General features: G+C 39.1%; 1 protein-coding gene across 1 annotated transcript in view; it reads left to right on the forward strand.

The window, feature by feature from the left end:
• The window catches only part of LOC138053023 (dynein axonemal heavy chain 8-like), a 117,765-nt gene that overhangs the window by 17,658 nt on the left and 85,107 nt on the right, over window positions 1–15,000 (forward strand). The window contains exons 14-30 of the mRNA XM_068899693.1: window positions 51–379; window positions 1,474–1,766; window positions 2,114–2,289; window positions 3,043–3,133; window positions 3,595–3,660; window positions 4,089–4,301; window positions 5,260–5,321; window positions 6,306–6,357; window positions 7,437–7,568; window positions 7,996–8,105; window positions 8,448–8,544; window positions 9,310–9,507; window positions 10,403–10,468; window positions 10,824–10,916; window positions 11,473–11,580; window positions 11,964–12,055; window positions 14,408–14,738. Of these exons, the coding sequence (XP_068755794.1) occupies window positions 51–379; window positions 1,474–1,766; window positions 2,114–2,289; window positions 3,043–3,133; window positions 3,595–3,660; window positions 4,089–4,301; window positions 5,260–5,321; window positions 6,306–6,357; window positions 7,437–7,568; window positions 7,996–8,105; window positions 8,448–8,544; window positions 9,310–9,507; window positions 10,403–10,468; window positions 10,824–10,916; window positions 11,473–11,580; window positions 11,964–12,055; window positions 14,408–14,738 (2,509 nt within the window). The remainder of the gene's footprint in view (window positions 1–50; window positions 380–1,473; window positions 1,767–2,113; window positions 2,290–3,042; window positions 3,134–3,594; window positions 3,661–4,088; window positions 4,302–5,259; window positions 5,322–6,305; window positions 6,358–7,436; window positions 7,569–7,995; window positions 8,106–8,447; window positions 8,545–9,309; window positions 9,508–10,402; window positions 10,469–10,823; window positions 10,917–11,472; window positions 11,581–11,963; window positions 12,056–14,407; window positions 14,739–15,000) is intronic.

The following is a 15,000-nucleotide window of genomic DNA, read 5'->3' on the forward strand; positions in this document are numbered from 1 at the left end:
GGCAATGAAGGCTAGGTAGCAACCAGTTTTATTTTCTTACATATTGCTAGATCATCTTTGGATGCATTTTCAGAGGAAGGATCTGACTTTGGTGATCTTTTAGACTCTTTAAGCTCCCAGTTTTCAGACTGGAATACCAGCAATTTAGAAGGATTGCTTCAATTTGAAGTGGATGTTCAATTCAATATCCCAGACATTGTAATCAAACCCTCTCTTCAAACCATACAAGATGGAGTTCAACGGGTTGCTGTACACTTGGTTGATATCTCAAAGACAATTATGTGGTGGGCAGCTGATGTAAATGAGTCCTTCCACCGCTCTGTTACTCAAGATCAGCAAGTCAGCATCTTATTGGCAGAACTCTCCACCTCAATTACAAGTAGAGTATCTTACTTTTAATTGATTTTTGTAGGCATGGTTTTTGCAACAGCTTCTGCCAATTACTGTGTGTTACTGTCACAAACATTTGAATTGCTGGAACGCATCTCAAAAGGTTTTGCTCTTGTCAAAAACCATTGAAGAATTAGGCCCAGTTCCTCAAAAGCCGATTAACGCTAATCTAAGATTAAAAATTAACCAAGCAGTTTATTTCTCTACTCCCAAATGCTGTTCAACGTAGATTTTCGGCAGAACTTTACATGAGAAGACGTCAATCTTGAAAAACAAAAATAAGCAAAAGAAACTTTCACCAAAAAGTTGAAAACGTGAAACAAAAGTGTACGCTAATCCTGGATTAAGTTCATCGGCTTTCGAGGAACCGGGCCCTGGTGAAAATGACTGATATGATGAGATAAGATGGTTTGACTAGAAAATAAAAGAGTAATGACATTGGTTTTAAGCAAAAGAAATCATGATCATCATTATAATACGAAAGTAGTGAGTAAAAACCGAACTTACAACAGCCTGTTTCTTCCGAACGAGACTGACTGATCTTCTGAGCGAGAATAAAAATAATAATGCTTAGTTTGACCATGAAAATACTTCTCCTTTCATGTGACTTAAAAAACTGAAGTTAAAAACTGAGGTGGGAAAACCTTAAATTCTGCTGAGTGGGAGAAAATGTGGCAAGGAATACGAAAAACACACAGGTCATTTGAATCCTACAAAGTGACTCAGTCTGTAGAGAACCAATTTAACAGTGTGACGTGCCCTCTTTGGGCAATAGTACTTTCTAGAAAACTCTACAATTTGAAATTCTGAACTTTTGCAGATGTTGTCACAAAATTTGCACTTTTTCTCTCTCTGCTATTTCAAGAATGATTCAAATGTCCAGTTACTGTGTTTGTCAGATCCATTTGGTCAGTTCTTCAAATCATGTCCTACTGCATGTTATTATAAACAATAATAATTATTAGTATTAAGGTCCTTCATATCAAAGAAAAAACCAACAGGTTAATAATAATTGGAGACTGAAGGCTACATGCAAGATACACAACTAAAGCTATTTTTACTAATGGTTTTCTGCTTCAACAGGCCTCCAACACACAGTTGAAAGGCAGCTGTTCAAGTTTCGCCGATATGACTTCTTGTGGAAGGACGACATGCATGCTCTCTATCAGTCTTTTGTTGACAGTGATCCTGGGACAACCATGTTTAAGCTCGAAGTTGAGAGGCTGCAGTCAATTGAGCAAGATGTGCTTGAGATCCCCAATAGACTGACTGTTGGTTCTGTGTGTTTGAACACCTCACCTATCAAGGACTCCCTCCATGGGTTTTCAGTGGCTTGGAAGATGCGATATTCCACTCAACTACATGAAGAAGCTAAGGTAACCTATTACTCTTAAGGCCATGTTGCACAAAAGGTGTGGGAATCAAATAGAACCTTTCTACGGACAGTACACACTGACTCTGTCAGATTTCTTTGCTCGTTATTGCCACAACTCAATTCAATGTAATCAAGTAATTAACCATTCTTCCCAGTACGACTGACTCAACTGGAGCTCAAACCTGAATCACTGTACATATGTTACATGTACATGTATTTTGACCCCTGAAATCATACAACCTCAGTCCATATCAGATGTCTGTACCAGCCTGTGATTTAAGTTCATTTGCTAAAAATAATAATTATTACTGATTTCACCCTGTTGTTTGCATGATTGTTTGTATATAGATTGAATTGGACAAGATAGTTACTCACAGGAATAGCATCTATGAACAATTGTCGCAGACAGTCATCACTTTAGATGACCTCAACAGTGCCTTTCAACTTCTTCAAGAACTAGGTGACATGGAAAACACAATCGATGATGTCTATCTACCTGTGGAAAACATATATGCAAAGTTAAGGTGCTGACACTGAGATACTATTATTTTTAAAAGGAAGATTAATTTTAATAGTCACTCATACAGGCCTTAAGAAAATGACACCCTACAGTACCAGCTTTTCTACCTCCCAAAAGGTTACCATTCTAAGTTTGCTGACTAAGATTATGAACATTCACCATGCAAGCAGAGAAGTGTCAGATCGATCAAAGAAACAATGTCATATTATAAAAAAATTAATAACCTCATTCGCTTGGGACCGTACTGGGGAACATTTGATCCCACCAAGGACAAAGAAAAGCGCTGACCAATTGCAAGGTGCAAATTGATACCATGACCTGTAAATTAGATGGTAGCAGGCAATGGGTATTCAAAATTATTCATGTTGATCCAAAATTAACACCAACATAAGTTCTTGAAGGAAGCCTTCAGGATCTCAAGTCAACTTACTTTTTTTCAAATTCTAATGAAAATAAATTTCCTTCCTAACTAAACCTATAGGTTTCCATGGTATTTGAGCCACCCGGGCCAGATTAACATCACACAAATGCAACACGCAGATAAAACTTGCAATAACCTATGTGAATAATTATGTCAGACCAGTGAAGTTGGAATCATAAGTCTAGTGCATAATTGTAGTGCATATGCGTATTTTAATGATTTTCTCATCCCCTTTCCCATTTCAAAGAAACTTAAACCAAATCATCTGTTATTATTTTTAGTAACTCATACATGTAGCACTAATGTGCATATTGTTTTTTATTTCATACTTTTTAGAGAGTACAAGTTGTGTTTGCCTCGAAGGGAAGTAGAAGAGGTTGACAATCTGAGGGATGAGTGGGTAAAATTGATGGCACTTGCTGAAAAAGTGAGTCAACTGGAAAATAATTTATCGATGTTGACATGTTACCTTAAAAGGAAGTGTTTTATCGATCATCTCCTTTACCTTGGATTCCCTTACAATCCTTAGTGATAGCAAAATACAAATAGCATTAGAACTTGCTTAATTAAGATTCCTCCAATTCGGCATGAAATTAGGATTTCAACAAAAGACAAAGAACATCTTATAGAACATTGGAAATGGATTGATCACAAGTTAATTGCATAAGATTCATAAACTTTCACACTCCCATGTCTGTATTACTAGATGACTGGCAAAGGATCCACACATGCCTTAAACACCCCTCATTTAGTAAGTATTTCGACCAACGTGTCGGTAGTGTTTCGACCAACGCGTCGGTAGTGGGTCGGCCAAGGTGTCAGTAGATTTTACCCATCCCTCTTTGTGTAAGTTCTACAGTGTGCCTCATTTTTTCCCCCATACTATAGGTTAGAGATGAGCTCTTAGTTCAAAAGCGTGGGATGTTTGAACAGGAATTAGACAAGGAAGTTAAGGTAGGGTTAAGAGAACTATGTGGTATAGACTGCATTTGACTTAGTTGTGAGTTAGTGGAATTACCGGTATGTGTTTCAATCAGAGACTGAGATGTCATTAGATGGTTTCCATAGCTTTTTTTTTCATTTACAGATATTTTAACCATTAACTCCTCAGGGTGTCCGGTGCTCGGTTCAGTGCTAAGGGTGTGGCACTATCTAGGATTGGCTTGTATTGGAAAGGGGGTCTGCAATTTCTGCCGAAAAATCATGCAAGATGGCACCTCCATTAGAATGTTAATACGTTTAACTTCCTTATCATAAAAAAAAGGTGATATGGTGATTAATTAATTATATAATTACGGGTCTAGCGGTAGGCTGTTTTTTATGTCAATAAATAATTTAAAATGTAAACTTGTCTTACATGAATAATTTTATGTCATTTGCAGGCATTTGTAGTGAATGTGATTCAGTTCAGGAACAGTTTTGATTCACAAGGTCCTGGAGTTCCAGGAGTAAGACCAGCAGAAGCTGTAGCACGCCTGCAGGACTTTCAGCAACGCTACACTCAGTTTGAAGCTAAACGCAAAACATTGGATTCTGTGCAGCTACTCTTTGGTATTGTTCCCACACCTTTTCTAGAACTGGATAAAACAGGAGAGGTTGGTTGGTTTTATATTGTTTGCTCCAATGTTAATCGTCCACCAGAAATACTGTAAGTCTGAGCATGTTGGAGTGTTGGGCACTGGTGGCTCAGCCGGTTGAGCATTGGGCTGCCATGCAAGAGGTCATGAGCTTGATGCCGGCCAGACCAACACTCACGGTCAAAAATAGAGGAGAAAGTGCTGCCTTAGTAATCACATCTGCAAATGGTTAGACTCGATAGCCTTTTTGGATAAGGACCACAAATCGTAGACTCAGTCTCAAATCACTTGCCTGGGACGTTACAGAACCCACACACTGTTTGAGAAGAGTAGGGATGTAGTCCATGGGGTGGTGCTCTCTCACTCATTCAGTTCTTGGGGCACCTGTTTAAACTACTTCAAGTTGTTATTCAGTTAAGATTGCAAACTGCACGGCTTTCATTTGCACCATAAAAGCAGTCTGGCAAAATCCCTCACAAAGTGTTGTACATTGACCCTGAAAAGTCGCTAGGGGAGTGGTTAATCACTTATAATAATCATATTCATTATTCATTCATTCAGATGTTAGATGACATAGTGTAGAGACATCATTTTTTGTTCAAAATGGATTTTGTTGTCTATTGTTTGTACATTTAGTTGATTTTGTATCCGCACCTCTCAGATTGCCCACTACATTTGTAACAACTGTTGACCAGCTATTGAGCTATTAAATACACCACAGATTTCCCTGTAGCCAACAGTTTGGCTTCAGAATAACTATTAGAATTGTGCTCTGGAGATTGTACAGGCTGTATGTGTTTTGCAGAAGGTATTAAAAAAACAGACCACTGACAGTATAAAACAAGACAAACAACCCACAAAGCTTGTTCATACGTGGACAGCTTTAATACTAGGAGCTTTGCCATTAATTGTGATAGCCCTGTAAGTTGCTGGACATGTCTTTTTAAACTAAGGAAGGTCTTTCTTTTTCTTAAAGGAACTGGAGCTTCTTGGCCTACTATATGGATTGTTCCAACAATTTATATCATTTGATCAAAGGTGAGGGAAATTTTTGTATCTTATTACAGGATTTGGAGTTGTTATTTCTTATTGCTTTCATAATTAAGTAAAGTACGATCGTCTGGGTGAGTGTCGTCCTGAGAAGAACTGTTTGAGATGACATACATGTAGACTGATGTTCCAACAACCTTAAGTGGAAGTCATCGTCATCTTAAGTGGAAGGCACGTAGTTCCCGGTGTTGTGGTCTGTCTTCTGTTGTGTTTCATGGTTGGGAGGGTTAAAAAGGGGCCACAGTAATTGGCGCAAGCTGTTGTGGCGATCTGCCAGCCTGACTGGCAAAGTTAATAAAATAAAAATAATAAAATAAAAAATCTTCAGAGTCAAGTGATTTGTGTAACGTCAGTAGATAGTGTAAGAACTCCGGTTGTAGATGTCATTGGTCAGCTTATTCGTGATGTTATTGGTCGACTGTCAGTTGAGCCTAGATGTAATTGGCTGTGAAGACTTAAAGAATGATTGATGTGTTTCAATCCGTCTCAGGACTACACTCACTCAAACGATCGTACTTTACTTAATTATGATGACTCCTGGGTTCAAACCATTTATGATTAATTATTATTGTATTCTTGAGCATTGCTTTATATCTTTCAGTATGACTTATACTCGGTTTTCTTTGAACCCCGGCCTCATCCTGCTTGTGTGAGGTGTGTGTGCTTGTGGCTGGGTTTCATGGTGGCTAGCTAGTCTTTGGATTCCCGTGCAACCTGACCTCCACTTGCAACATGAAACGTTGTCAACTTCCATTCTTGATTGGACATGTACTTGTACTGGCTTTCTTTGTGTGATTTTGAGTTTCAAATTTAATGCTATTGTAATTCTTTATTTCAATTTCTGGTTGTTATAAACTGCATTTTGAAAAATTGGCCCATATAAACAGGAAATAATTATAATTTTATGGTTGATGTAAGTTACTAGTAAACATTGTGTTAGTTGTTCATGCTGAAGAAAGTCTTCTTGTTTAGGTTTCGTGATACATTGTGGTCAGAAGTGGACCTGATCGTTACAAACCAGGAGGTAATGTGATCTTCCATAAGATGCTTTGCTTCTTCTTCTTGTTGCACTTGAGAAATGTAAGAGAAAGTTAGGCATTCTTTATTTTGTCAAAATGTGGCCAATGTAACAAGATGCAGAAAGAAGTCAAAACATTTATACTTAGGGCCCATCATTTGGGGTAGACTTTCATATACCAGACTAAAATGGCAGAGGACAAAAGAACCATTGTTATTCCAATTAGGTCTTGTTAATTAGGTATGGTTATGTTCGCTTTGTTTTTTTGTTTCATGGACATTAATTTATTTCGGATACGGGATATGAAAGACCAGCCATCATTTGTGTGTGGTCAGCAAATTAAGATGTGTTCTTTGGGAATCAAGCATGTCAATTTTTAGTGGTTTGATTGATTGAAGCCTGCCAACATAATTTAGCTTTTTTTTTTTGTTTTCAAATTTCTTTGCTATAAAAGGAGCCAGTCATTAATTTTGGAACATTACCCTCTTTGTGAGAGGCATGGGCCTATTCCTGATTTGATGCCACAAATTGCATTCCAATGCAAACATTCGTGACTACAGGAATGCCAGCAAAGGCAGATTGCCAATTGAAAGTATTATCAGATGTACTGTAGTGCCTTTGCTTCGCACTGGTTGGTTGTGACTCAGATGATTGCAAAGAACTACAACTGCAGTGCTCCAGTGGTTCAGTTGGTTGAGCACCGCGCTGCCATGCGGGAGGTGGTGAGTTCAAATGCGGCCAGACCAACACTCAGGGTCTTTAAAAAACTGAGAAGAAAGTGCTGCTTATTTGTAATGACATCTACAGATGGTTAGACTTTCAAGTGTTCATGGATAAGAACTATAAACCATAGGCGCTGTCTCACAATCCTTGTTAAAAACATTAAAGATCCTGCACACACTGATCGAAAAGAGCAGGGCACAGAGCTCCTGGTGTTGTGGTCTGGTCTGACTGAGGGCCACTAGTTCATGAGCCTATTATATGCTACCCTCATAAAATGAAGACTTCACTTCACTTCACTTTTATACATGTAACTGACTGCACTAAATCTCTGATGATGTGTTTTACGTTTTCTTTTGGTGTAGATGGAGCATTACTGGCAGGAGTGCCTTCGTTTACCACAAAGGATACAAGAATGGGATGCTTACAAAGAAATGAGGGAAGCCATCAAACATTACTTAGATGTATTCCCTACTCTACACAAGCTCAACTCAAGGGTATTGTGGACGATCTTTGCGGATGTTATTGGTTACTCGAACTTTGCCCAGCAGACTTAAAATGCTATGAGTAGAAAGAGCATAATATTATGTTGCATATAGCTAATATTTCTAGGAAGATTGATTTACAGACATTTAGTGCAAATGTTTGCAAATTAGTGCGTTTTTGAAGAGAACGACAGCATCTATTTAACCCTCACAAAATTTAATGTGTCTTCTTCTCTGAAGCCGTTTTAAAATTATTTTTTTGTCTTTGCTTGCCGCTTGCAATTTTGTATCGTTTATATTAGTGATATTAAAGCCGGGATCTAAGACCACCAAGATAAAAAAGATCATATGGACAGCATTTTGACAGACAAATATGGGCTTTGAATTCTTTGATTTGAAACCATTTTAATCATACTTTTGAATTTTTGTGTGTTCGTAGGAAATTCGTAATCGCCATTGGCTGCAGGTAATGAGTGTCACAGGGTCTTCCTTCCAGCTTGAAGCACACATTTTTAAACTAGTTCATCTTCTGGATATTGGCTTACTTCAGTAAGTGGCAGTGACAAAGCAAATAATCTACACTGTAGTTAAGTCTACATCTACAATCTCGAGAACAATTCTGGCGCGAGCGTAATTGGAAAATACACTCACAAACAAAGTCTGTGGCCCCCCCACTCTTCTCCATAACAGTGTTGATAATGTGGTGAAAAATACTGTGCAAGCCTTTGGCCGTTTCTAAACCAACGCTGGATTAGGGAGGGGGGGGGGAAGTATGGAGAAGTTAATCTTTTATCACTCACAAATAAGGGTTTGGGTTGCAGTATGTGTTCAGTCTGTTTCGTCCTGCCTTTCAGCTAACATGCAATGTACCTTGTTAATCTTTATTTGAAGGCATCAGGTAGCTGTGGAAGAAATCTGCAGATGTGCAAGCAGGGAACTTGAACTGGAGGCAAAAATGAGAAGCACAGAAGAGGAGTGGACGGAACAGGTAAAAAAGGGTCCTATTTTTTACTTAGGCACTGAAGAAGTATAGCTGAATTGGGCATGGCACCTTCACCTCCAGCTGGGTGATGCAGCTAGGTGATGTTATGCTAGTACTAATAATTATTCAAAGTGCAGATCGTTGAAGTTTTCAAGAATGTTGAGAGGATTTTGAAAGTGTTCCAATTGTTTACATGTATATTCAACACTGGTTTGCCATTGAAACAATTCAAAATATGTCACCAGTTGAGCATTCTGTTCATTAATAACGATCAATGTTAATTTTTGTCATCCTTTTGAACCAATGTTGAATTAATAATAACTAATAATATTAATGATTTAATTCTTCTATAGTGCGCGAATCATAGAAAGATGCTCGCGTGCGCTTTACAATACAAATCTAACATATCTAGTTTACAATAAATATGATATAAAGTATCAATAAAGTAACAGGTAAAAATTAAAATGTTCCTGTTCATGTGGCTACCTGCTGCTCTATGTTCTTGCGTGACATCTGTATTATCTTCCCCCTTCCTCAGTAGCATTTCTGCTGATTCTCTTCAGTTAGTTATAAAGCTTTGCCACGCACCTCATCTTGATTCTTGATCGTTTCGAGAGCTGTGCCATTTGCAGCGTCTTGCATTTCTAATTATCACTAATTTTACCAAATTATTGTACAGCACTTAACAATCCCAAGGCATTTGTTTCCTCTACTGAGCCATAGCCAAGATTTCTATAGAAACATCTACAAAAATATTCTCTTATCCTATAGGTTCTTACATTTGAGAATTTCAAGAACCGAGGTCAGGTTTGCTTGAGTCACAGTAATACAGAACACTTACTGGATCTCTTGGAAGATGCTCAAGCAACGCTTGCTTTGATGTTGACCTCACGCCACATTGGACCACTCCGCGATGAAGCAGCAGCTTGGGCGATCAAATTGAAGGAGATCAGCGAGGTCTTGGAACAGGTGCCAAGCGGTTATTTTTTGCGAAAGTTAGAACTAACCCTGTACTATTTCATATTACAGTCAATTTCTTTGGGTCATTGATTTTATACCTACACCCCACACTAAATAGAAAAATTCAATTCATTGTAAGTTGAGGTTTACCCTCTGTAGGGGTAAAAGTAACTACGTTTTATTTTGCTATGCTTACTGGGAGTACACATCTGTTCTTCAATGGTGATCATTGTTCCCGTTAAGAGAATAGACTTCAAGAAAGCTTTCCTACTTGTCCAGAGATGCCTGTTTAAACCAATGTTGGCACATAGGGGACGTGGTTCCCGGTGGTTCCCGGTGGTTCCCGGTGGTTCCCGGTGTTGTGGCCTATCTTCATCACTTACTTACATCATCACTCATCATGGGTTGGGAGGGTTCAGTGGGCTCATAAATGGACTGATAGCGGCTGCCATCGGCGCCCTTAGTATGCTGATGTCCGAGCCCACTGCAAAAATGTAAATAGGACACGTATGTTTGTCCTATCAATCAATCGCGACATTACTTACTTACACATCTATACTGACCTGTTGCAGCCAGGGCAGGTGATGATTGTGTCAGCTACACTGTAGCAGAATAAAACGTCCCTTTAACACGCTCACGTCGAATTACTTAATAGTGTCAATATTACATTCCAAGATTTGGTTCAATTCACGAAGTTTTCGTCCTGCAAAAGGGAGCCTTCACGCAAGACGTTAGGATACTGTCGCTTATTATATTGTGTTATCTATGAACGCAGTCTGCTCGTCAACATTAGAGCTTCTCGCCGATTTCTAATAAATAACAATGAAAATGATGCTTTTCTTTAAGTCCATTACCTCTATAGTTTTAATTGTTATCAAGGGGTCAATTTTTATTTTCCCCACAGTGGTTGACAGTGCAGGACTTATGGAAGCATCTTGAAGAGGTCTTTAGTCACAGTGGAACAGCTAAGGTAAAAACCTGAAATGGAACACTTGGGTTCGGTGCCATTACATTAAGTCATAGCTATCCATCTGATACCTAACCATTGTTGTTCTAAGGCCATCTGACAAGACACGTTTTCAGGGATTACAATGTACATTAATGCGGAGATGTTAGGCTGTGTATGCAAAGTCTGGCTACAACGTCTCATAACAGACTATTGCGACTATAAGGTCTTATTTCATATCTTCAATAACCACTCCGTTTTTGGATTTTTTCTTTTTTGGAAAATCTTATTCCAACGTTTGTGGCTCGGAGTTTTACATACAAGTTTCTGTAATGTGTCAACTGTCGCATGATTCTTTACGACATCTACCTTGTTTTAGGATCTTCCTCAAGAATACAACCGTTTCGCCAGAGTAGACAAGAGTTATATGAAGATGATGAAGAGAGCCTATGAAACACGAAATGTTTTGCAGGTACAAGCACAGCTTAATGCTCCTCTGGTCTGCATAGAGAAATCATAGTTGTGATCATGATTTTACTTTTACCCTAATAACAACAATAGTAATTTTTAATCATTTTAAGTACTAAACACTTCGGAGTTCTAAGAAACAAAAAGTCATGCCCATGTTGGGATTAAAAAGCATTTAATTTTCATCTTTTACCCAGGAAATGAGATTCACAATTTTATTTATTTATTTTTTGCGTGCGAAATCTTTTGTTTTTAATATTTTTGTGGTCACCCCGTTATCTGCATGTGTCTTGAAACCCCGAACTGCATGTAGGAATTTTAATTGAGGCGGAAGGGGTAGGACAGACTAAGTTAACGTTTTAGTGGTTGTAATTGCAATCAAGGTTACAGTGTAAGTTACATACAGATTGGTAGTAATTACATGTACATCACCACGTTTAAAGGTGCTGAGCTAATTATTTGAATGCGGTGTATTACACTTTGTGAGAGCGGGTCGTGTCTTCTGCAAGCCGCTAAAAACTGTCTTGTCTTGACACTGTCGCCTATTTCTTTGCATATAGTGCTGTGTCGGGGGTGATGTGCCCAAGAGTCAAATGCTTAAGCATCTGGGAGAAGAGCTTGAGATTTGCTTCAAGTCACTGGTGGGATTCTTGGACTCAAAACGAAAGGTAAGAAAAGATAAAATTGAATCTATGCAAAGAAGCCGTTAACATAATCACCTCACTTTCCCCTTCAAAAGGAGTCTCAGAGTAACACCTTTCTCATGAAATCGAGTTGATAAGTAGAGTAACACTTTAAACCATCATAAAAAGGTTTGCACTTAATTTGGTTCGAAAAGCAAACTCGGAAATGGGCTGTAGTAAAGACTGTTCTTCTTTTTTAATGGGATGCGAACAGGTAAAGTCTTACATATACATGTTCAGTTAATCTCTTCACTAAGTGGAAAGATAAACTGAACGCAGGCCTTGCCATTTTTTAAATGAGGAAGAAAAGGCGACCAGGGCTTCAAAAACCTATTGCCACTTACTCTCGTTATTTTGTTTTCTTGCAGGTTTTCCCTCGCTTTTGTTTTGTGAATGATGCTGTTTTGTTGGCCATCCTGAGCCAGCCGCGTAGTCTCGATTCCGTTAAGCCATACCTCAAGTAAGTATGGGGATAAAGGTCGTATGCCCCTCTTATTGACTTCAATCATAGGCTGATCTTTGGTTTTCACAAAAATAGTTGAACCTCTGATCGTAGATCTTGACTTGGCTGAGGACTGTGACGTTTTCATGAACACAGGCGTACATTTTTCACTCGAATGGTGTCGTGCAAAGAGTGATTTTGAAACAAGTAAAATGGAAGTCGGGTAATGTTCTGCCTTACTCAGATAGCCGATTGTCTTGTTTCCATATCAGTTGCAAGAAAGAAACTTACAGGCTGTTTGTGTAGGTGATTATATGATTCCGAGTGCAATAGACTAATATTTCGATGTATTAAAATTCAGTCCTAAGCAAAAGGCATGATTTCGAGGCTCTGAGGAGTAAATATAAGGATTAATATTGTGCAATATTAATATCATTGGTTAAAGCCTAGCTTCACCGTAGCGACGCAAGCAAAGCGCTAGCGTAAGACTGCCTATTTCAGCATGAAAACGGGGTTGACGAAAGCTTAAGCACACGCGCATGCAAGGATCAAAATTTTTCCTTTTCCTTGTGCTTGCTCTCATGCTTACATTCGCTTGTGTTGTGTGAAAACAAAACACAGCACAAGGAAATTTGCTACGCTACGTCTGGCCAATTCAAGCACTCGTTCCAGATTCCCCTCGTCTGAGCATTTGAACAAAATGGCGGATGCCGTAGTTGATATTGCTGCTTATGTCGACGTTCGTTTTCGGGTTTTCGCTTAGCATAAGCTACTTATGCTTGCGCCTGTGCTTGCGTCGCTCTTGAAAACCAGGCTCAAAAGAGGAAAAATAATCGTGCTGCTTGTGCGGCACGCATTTGTAGCACATATTTTGTGGTATTCTTCATAACGACGTTTAATCTTCTGAACCTTTAGGTTTTAACGACAAGGAAGACCTTAGACAGCAATGACCAGAACCAGGTTGCTGACCAGCGGTTTTCGTTAAAACAATGGTTTGCTGGGGGTGCTCAGTCTCGCGGGCTCAGAAACCTGGTTGTGGTCATTGTTATTTAAGGTTTTTCTAACGAACGACGTGAGCATGCAGAAAATCTTTCATTCTTTATTTATGCTCTGAAACCACTCGTACCAATTTACTTTTAGAGTACTTCGCTAACATTGTACGATGTAAATTACGTGGAAAAATAGCGAAAACCTTACAGTGGGGCAAAGGTAGATTTAGGGCCGATTTACACGGTACGATTTTTCTCGCATGCGGCAACGGCTTACGACAGGCCCACGACACGATTTACGATTGTTGTGTACGTCAGAAAAATGTCGTAGCATTTTAAAACATGTCTTAAAATGCAGCGGCAATCGTAAGTCATGTCGTAGGCCTGTCGTGAGCTTGTCGCATGCGACAAAAATCGCACCGTGTAAATCGGCCCTAAGAGGTGACGTTTTGGTCGCCGTCGCCGTCGTAGATCTTAAAAGGGAGTTTAAGCTAAGACGACGGCTACAGCAACGAAAACGTTAGTCCAATATATAACTTTACGCTATCGCAAGTATTTCGCGATTAATCCGTCTTGTTCACAGTGTACAATACAGACGGACTATCCTGTAAATGGATGGGTACGAACGATTATAAAGGCAAAACTGAAAATGACTTTTTCATTGTTATATGCTCACGTTGTCGTCAAAACCTAAAATTTAGTGATTTCACGTTGTTGTTTTGTGAAGTACGGCAAAGAAATGCACGGTTATTCGTGTTGCACGTGCAGCACAAGCATTTTTCCTTTTTCAACCAATAATATTCTTGCTTTGTGGCGTTGCCGTACCCGTACCCGTCATCTTTGTTAAAACTCCCCAAAGTTTCTTTTGAATGTTTTCACGTGACGTCACGGCGTAAACAGTGGAGGGGTTCCTAAACAATTGAACGGATAACTAATCCTCCCTGGAGGATTGCCTATTATCATGCAAACGTTTTCTTTTGTTTCGGTGAAAAAAAAACAAAACAAAACAGGGTTACTGATCACGTGAGTGTAATCACTCTATGGGCAAAATTAGCGGTGGTTTGTCCGGCATGGGTCTATCCCGAGATGACTGACATCACAAGCTCTTTTGTATTTCACTTTTGAAAGAATCTTGAAATGCAAAGCAGGTGATAACGTTTTCTCAGGAACAGGCCTTTGCCTTACTCTAGCTTGGCTTTGGGACAAACGATGTGCTTTTTGTTAAATTTACGGCGCGCTTAAGTTAGAGTTTCAAAGTGAAAACGGCCGAATCTTTTTGCAATGGTTGAATAGATTAACCTCAGCAAAGACGAATACTTGTGGTTAGGTGCACTTTTATAAAATCCACTGTAGGTTGACAGCAGTTGGGTTTCTTCTTTAGATGTATCTTTACTGGCGTTCACGACGTAACAATCAGTCAGCAAGAACCGGAAGCAGACACGATGAAAAAGAGTGCTTTGCTCAACACAGTAAGGAACAAGGCTACCATCTCTCCTGTTCCAAGTTTTGACGCTGGCAGATTCAGGAAAATATCTGACATTGTAGTTAATGTAGCAAGAGAATACGATGCAAACAGACGGAAATCAAGTCTTGTTCAATCGAACATGGATGTTCGTCCTGGTGAACCCGAATCCTCGCTTAGTCATCTTCCAAAAAATGCGGCCTCCGCAGTTTCCTCAGAACAAGGAGAAGTCCTTGAACTTGCGACAAAGGTGATGGTCGCGTTTGTATTTTAGAGCGTTATACATCATTTAAATTTATTTTTATAGTCCTTGAAAGAAAGGCAGATCATTAATAGCTGCTATCAGTTTTTCAGTTGAAAGTAGAATTTTGCCAAGGCTGGTACTGTACTTTTTTCTCGCTACAACTTGATGTTCCGATTCGTCATGGCGCATTAACGTTTCGTGAATTTCGACACCTAAACCTGCTTACACGAAGAACGGTTACATACGTTGGAGGGTTTCATTACTTTAT

This window comes from Montipora capricornis, chromosome 6 (genome assembly GCF_036669925.1).
Source record: "Montipora capricornis isolate CH-2021 chromosome 6, ASM3666992v2, whole genome shotgun sequence".
NCBI lineage: Eukaryota > Metazoa > Cnidaria > Anthozoa > Scleractinia > Acroporidae > Montipora > Montipora capricornis.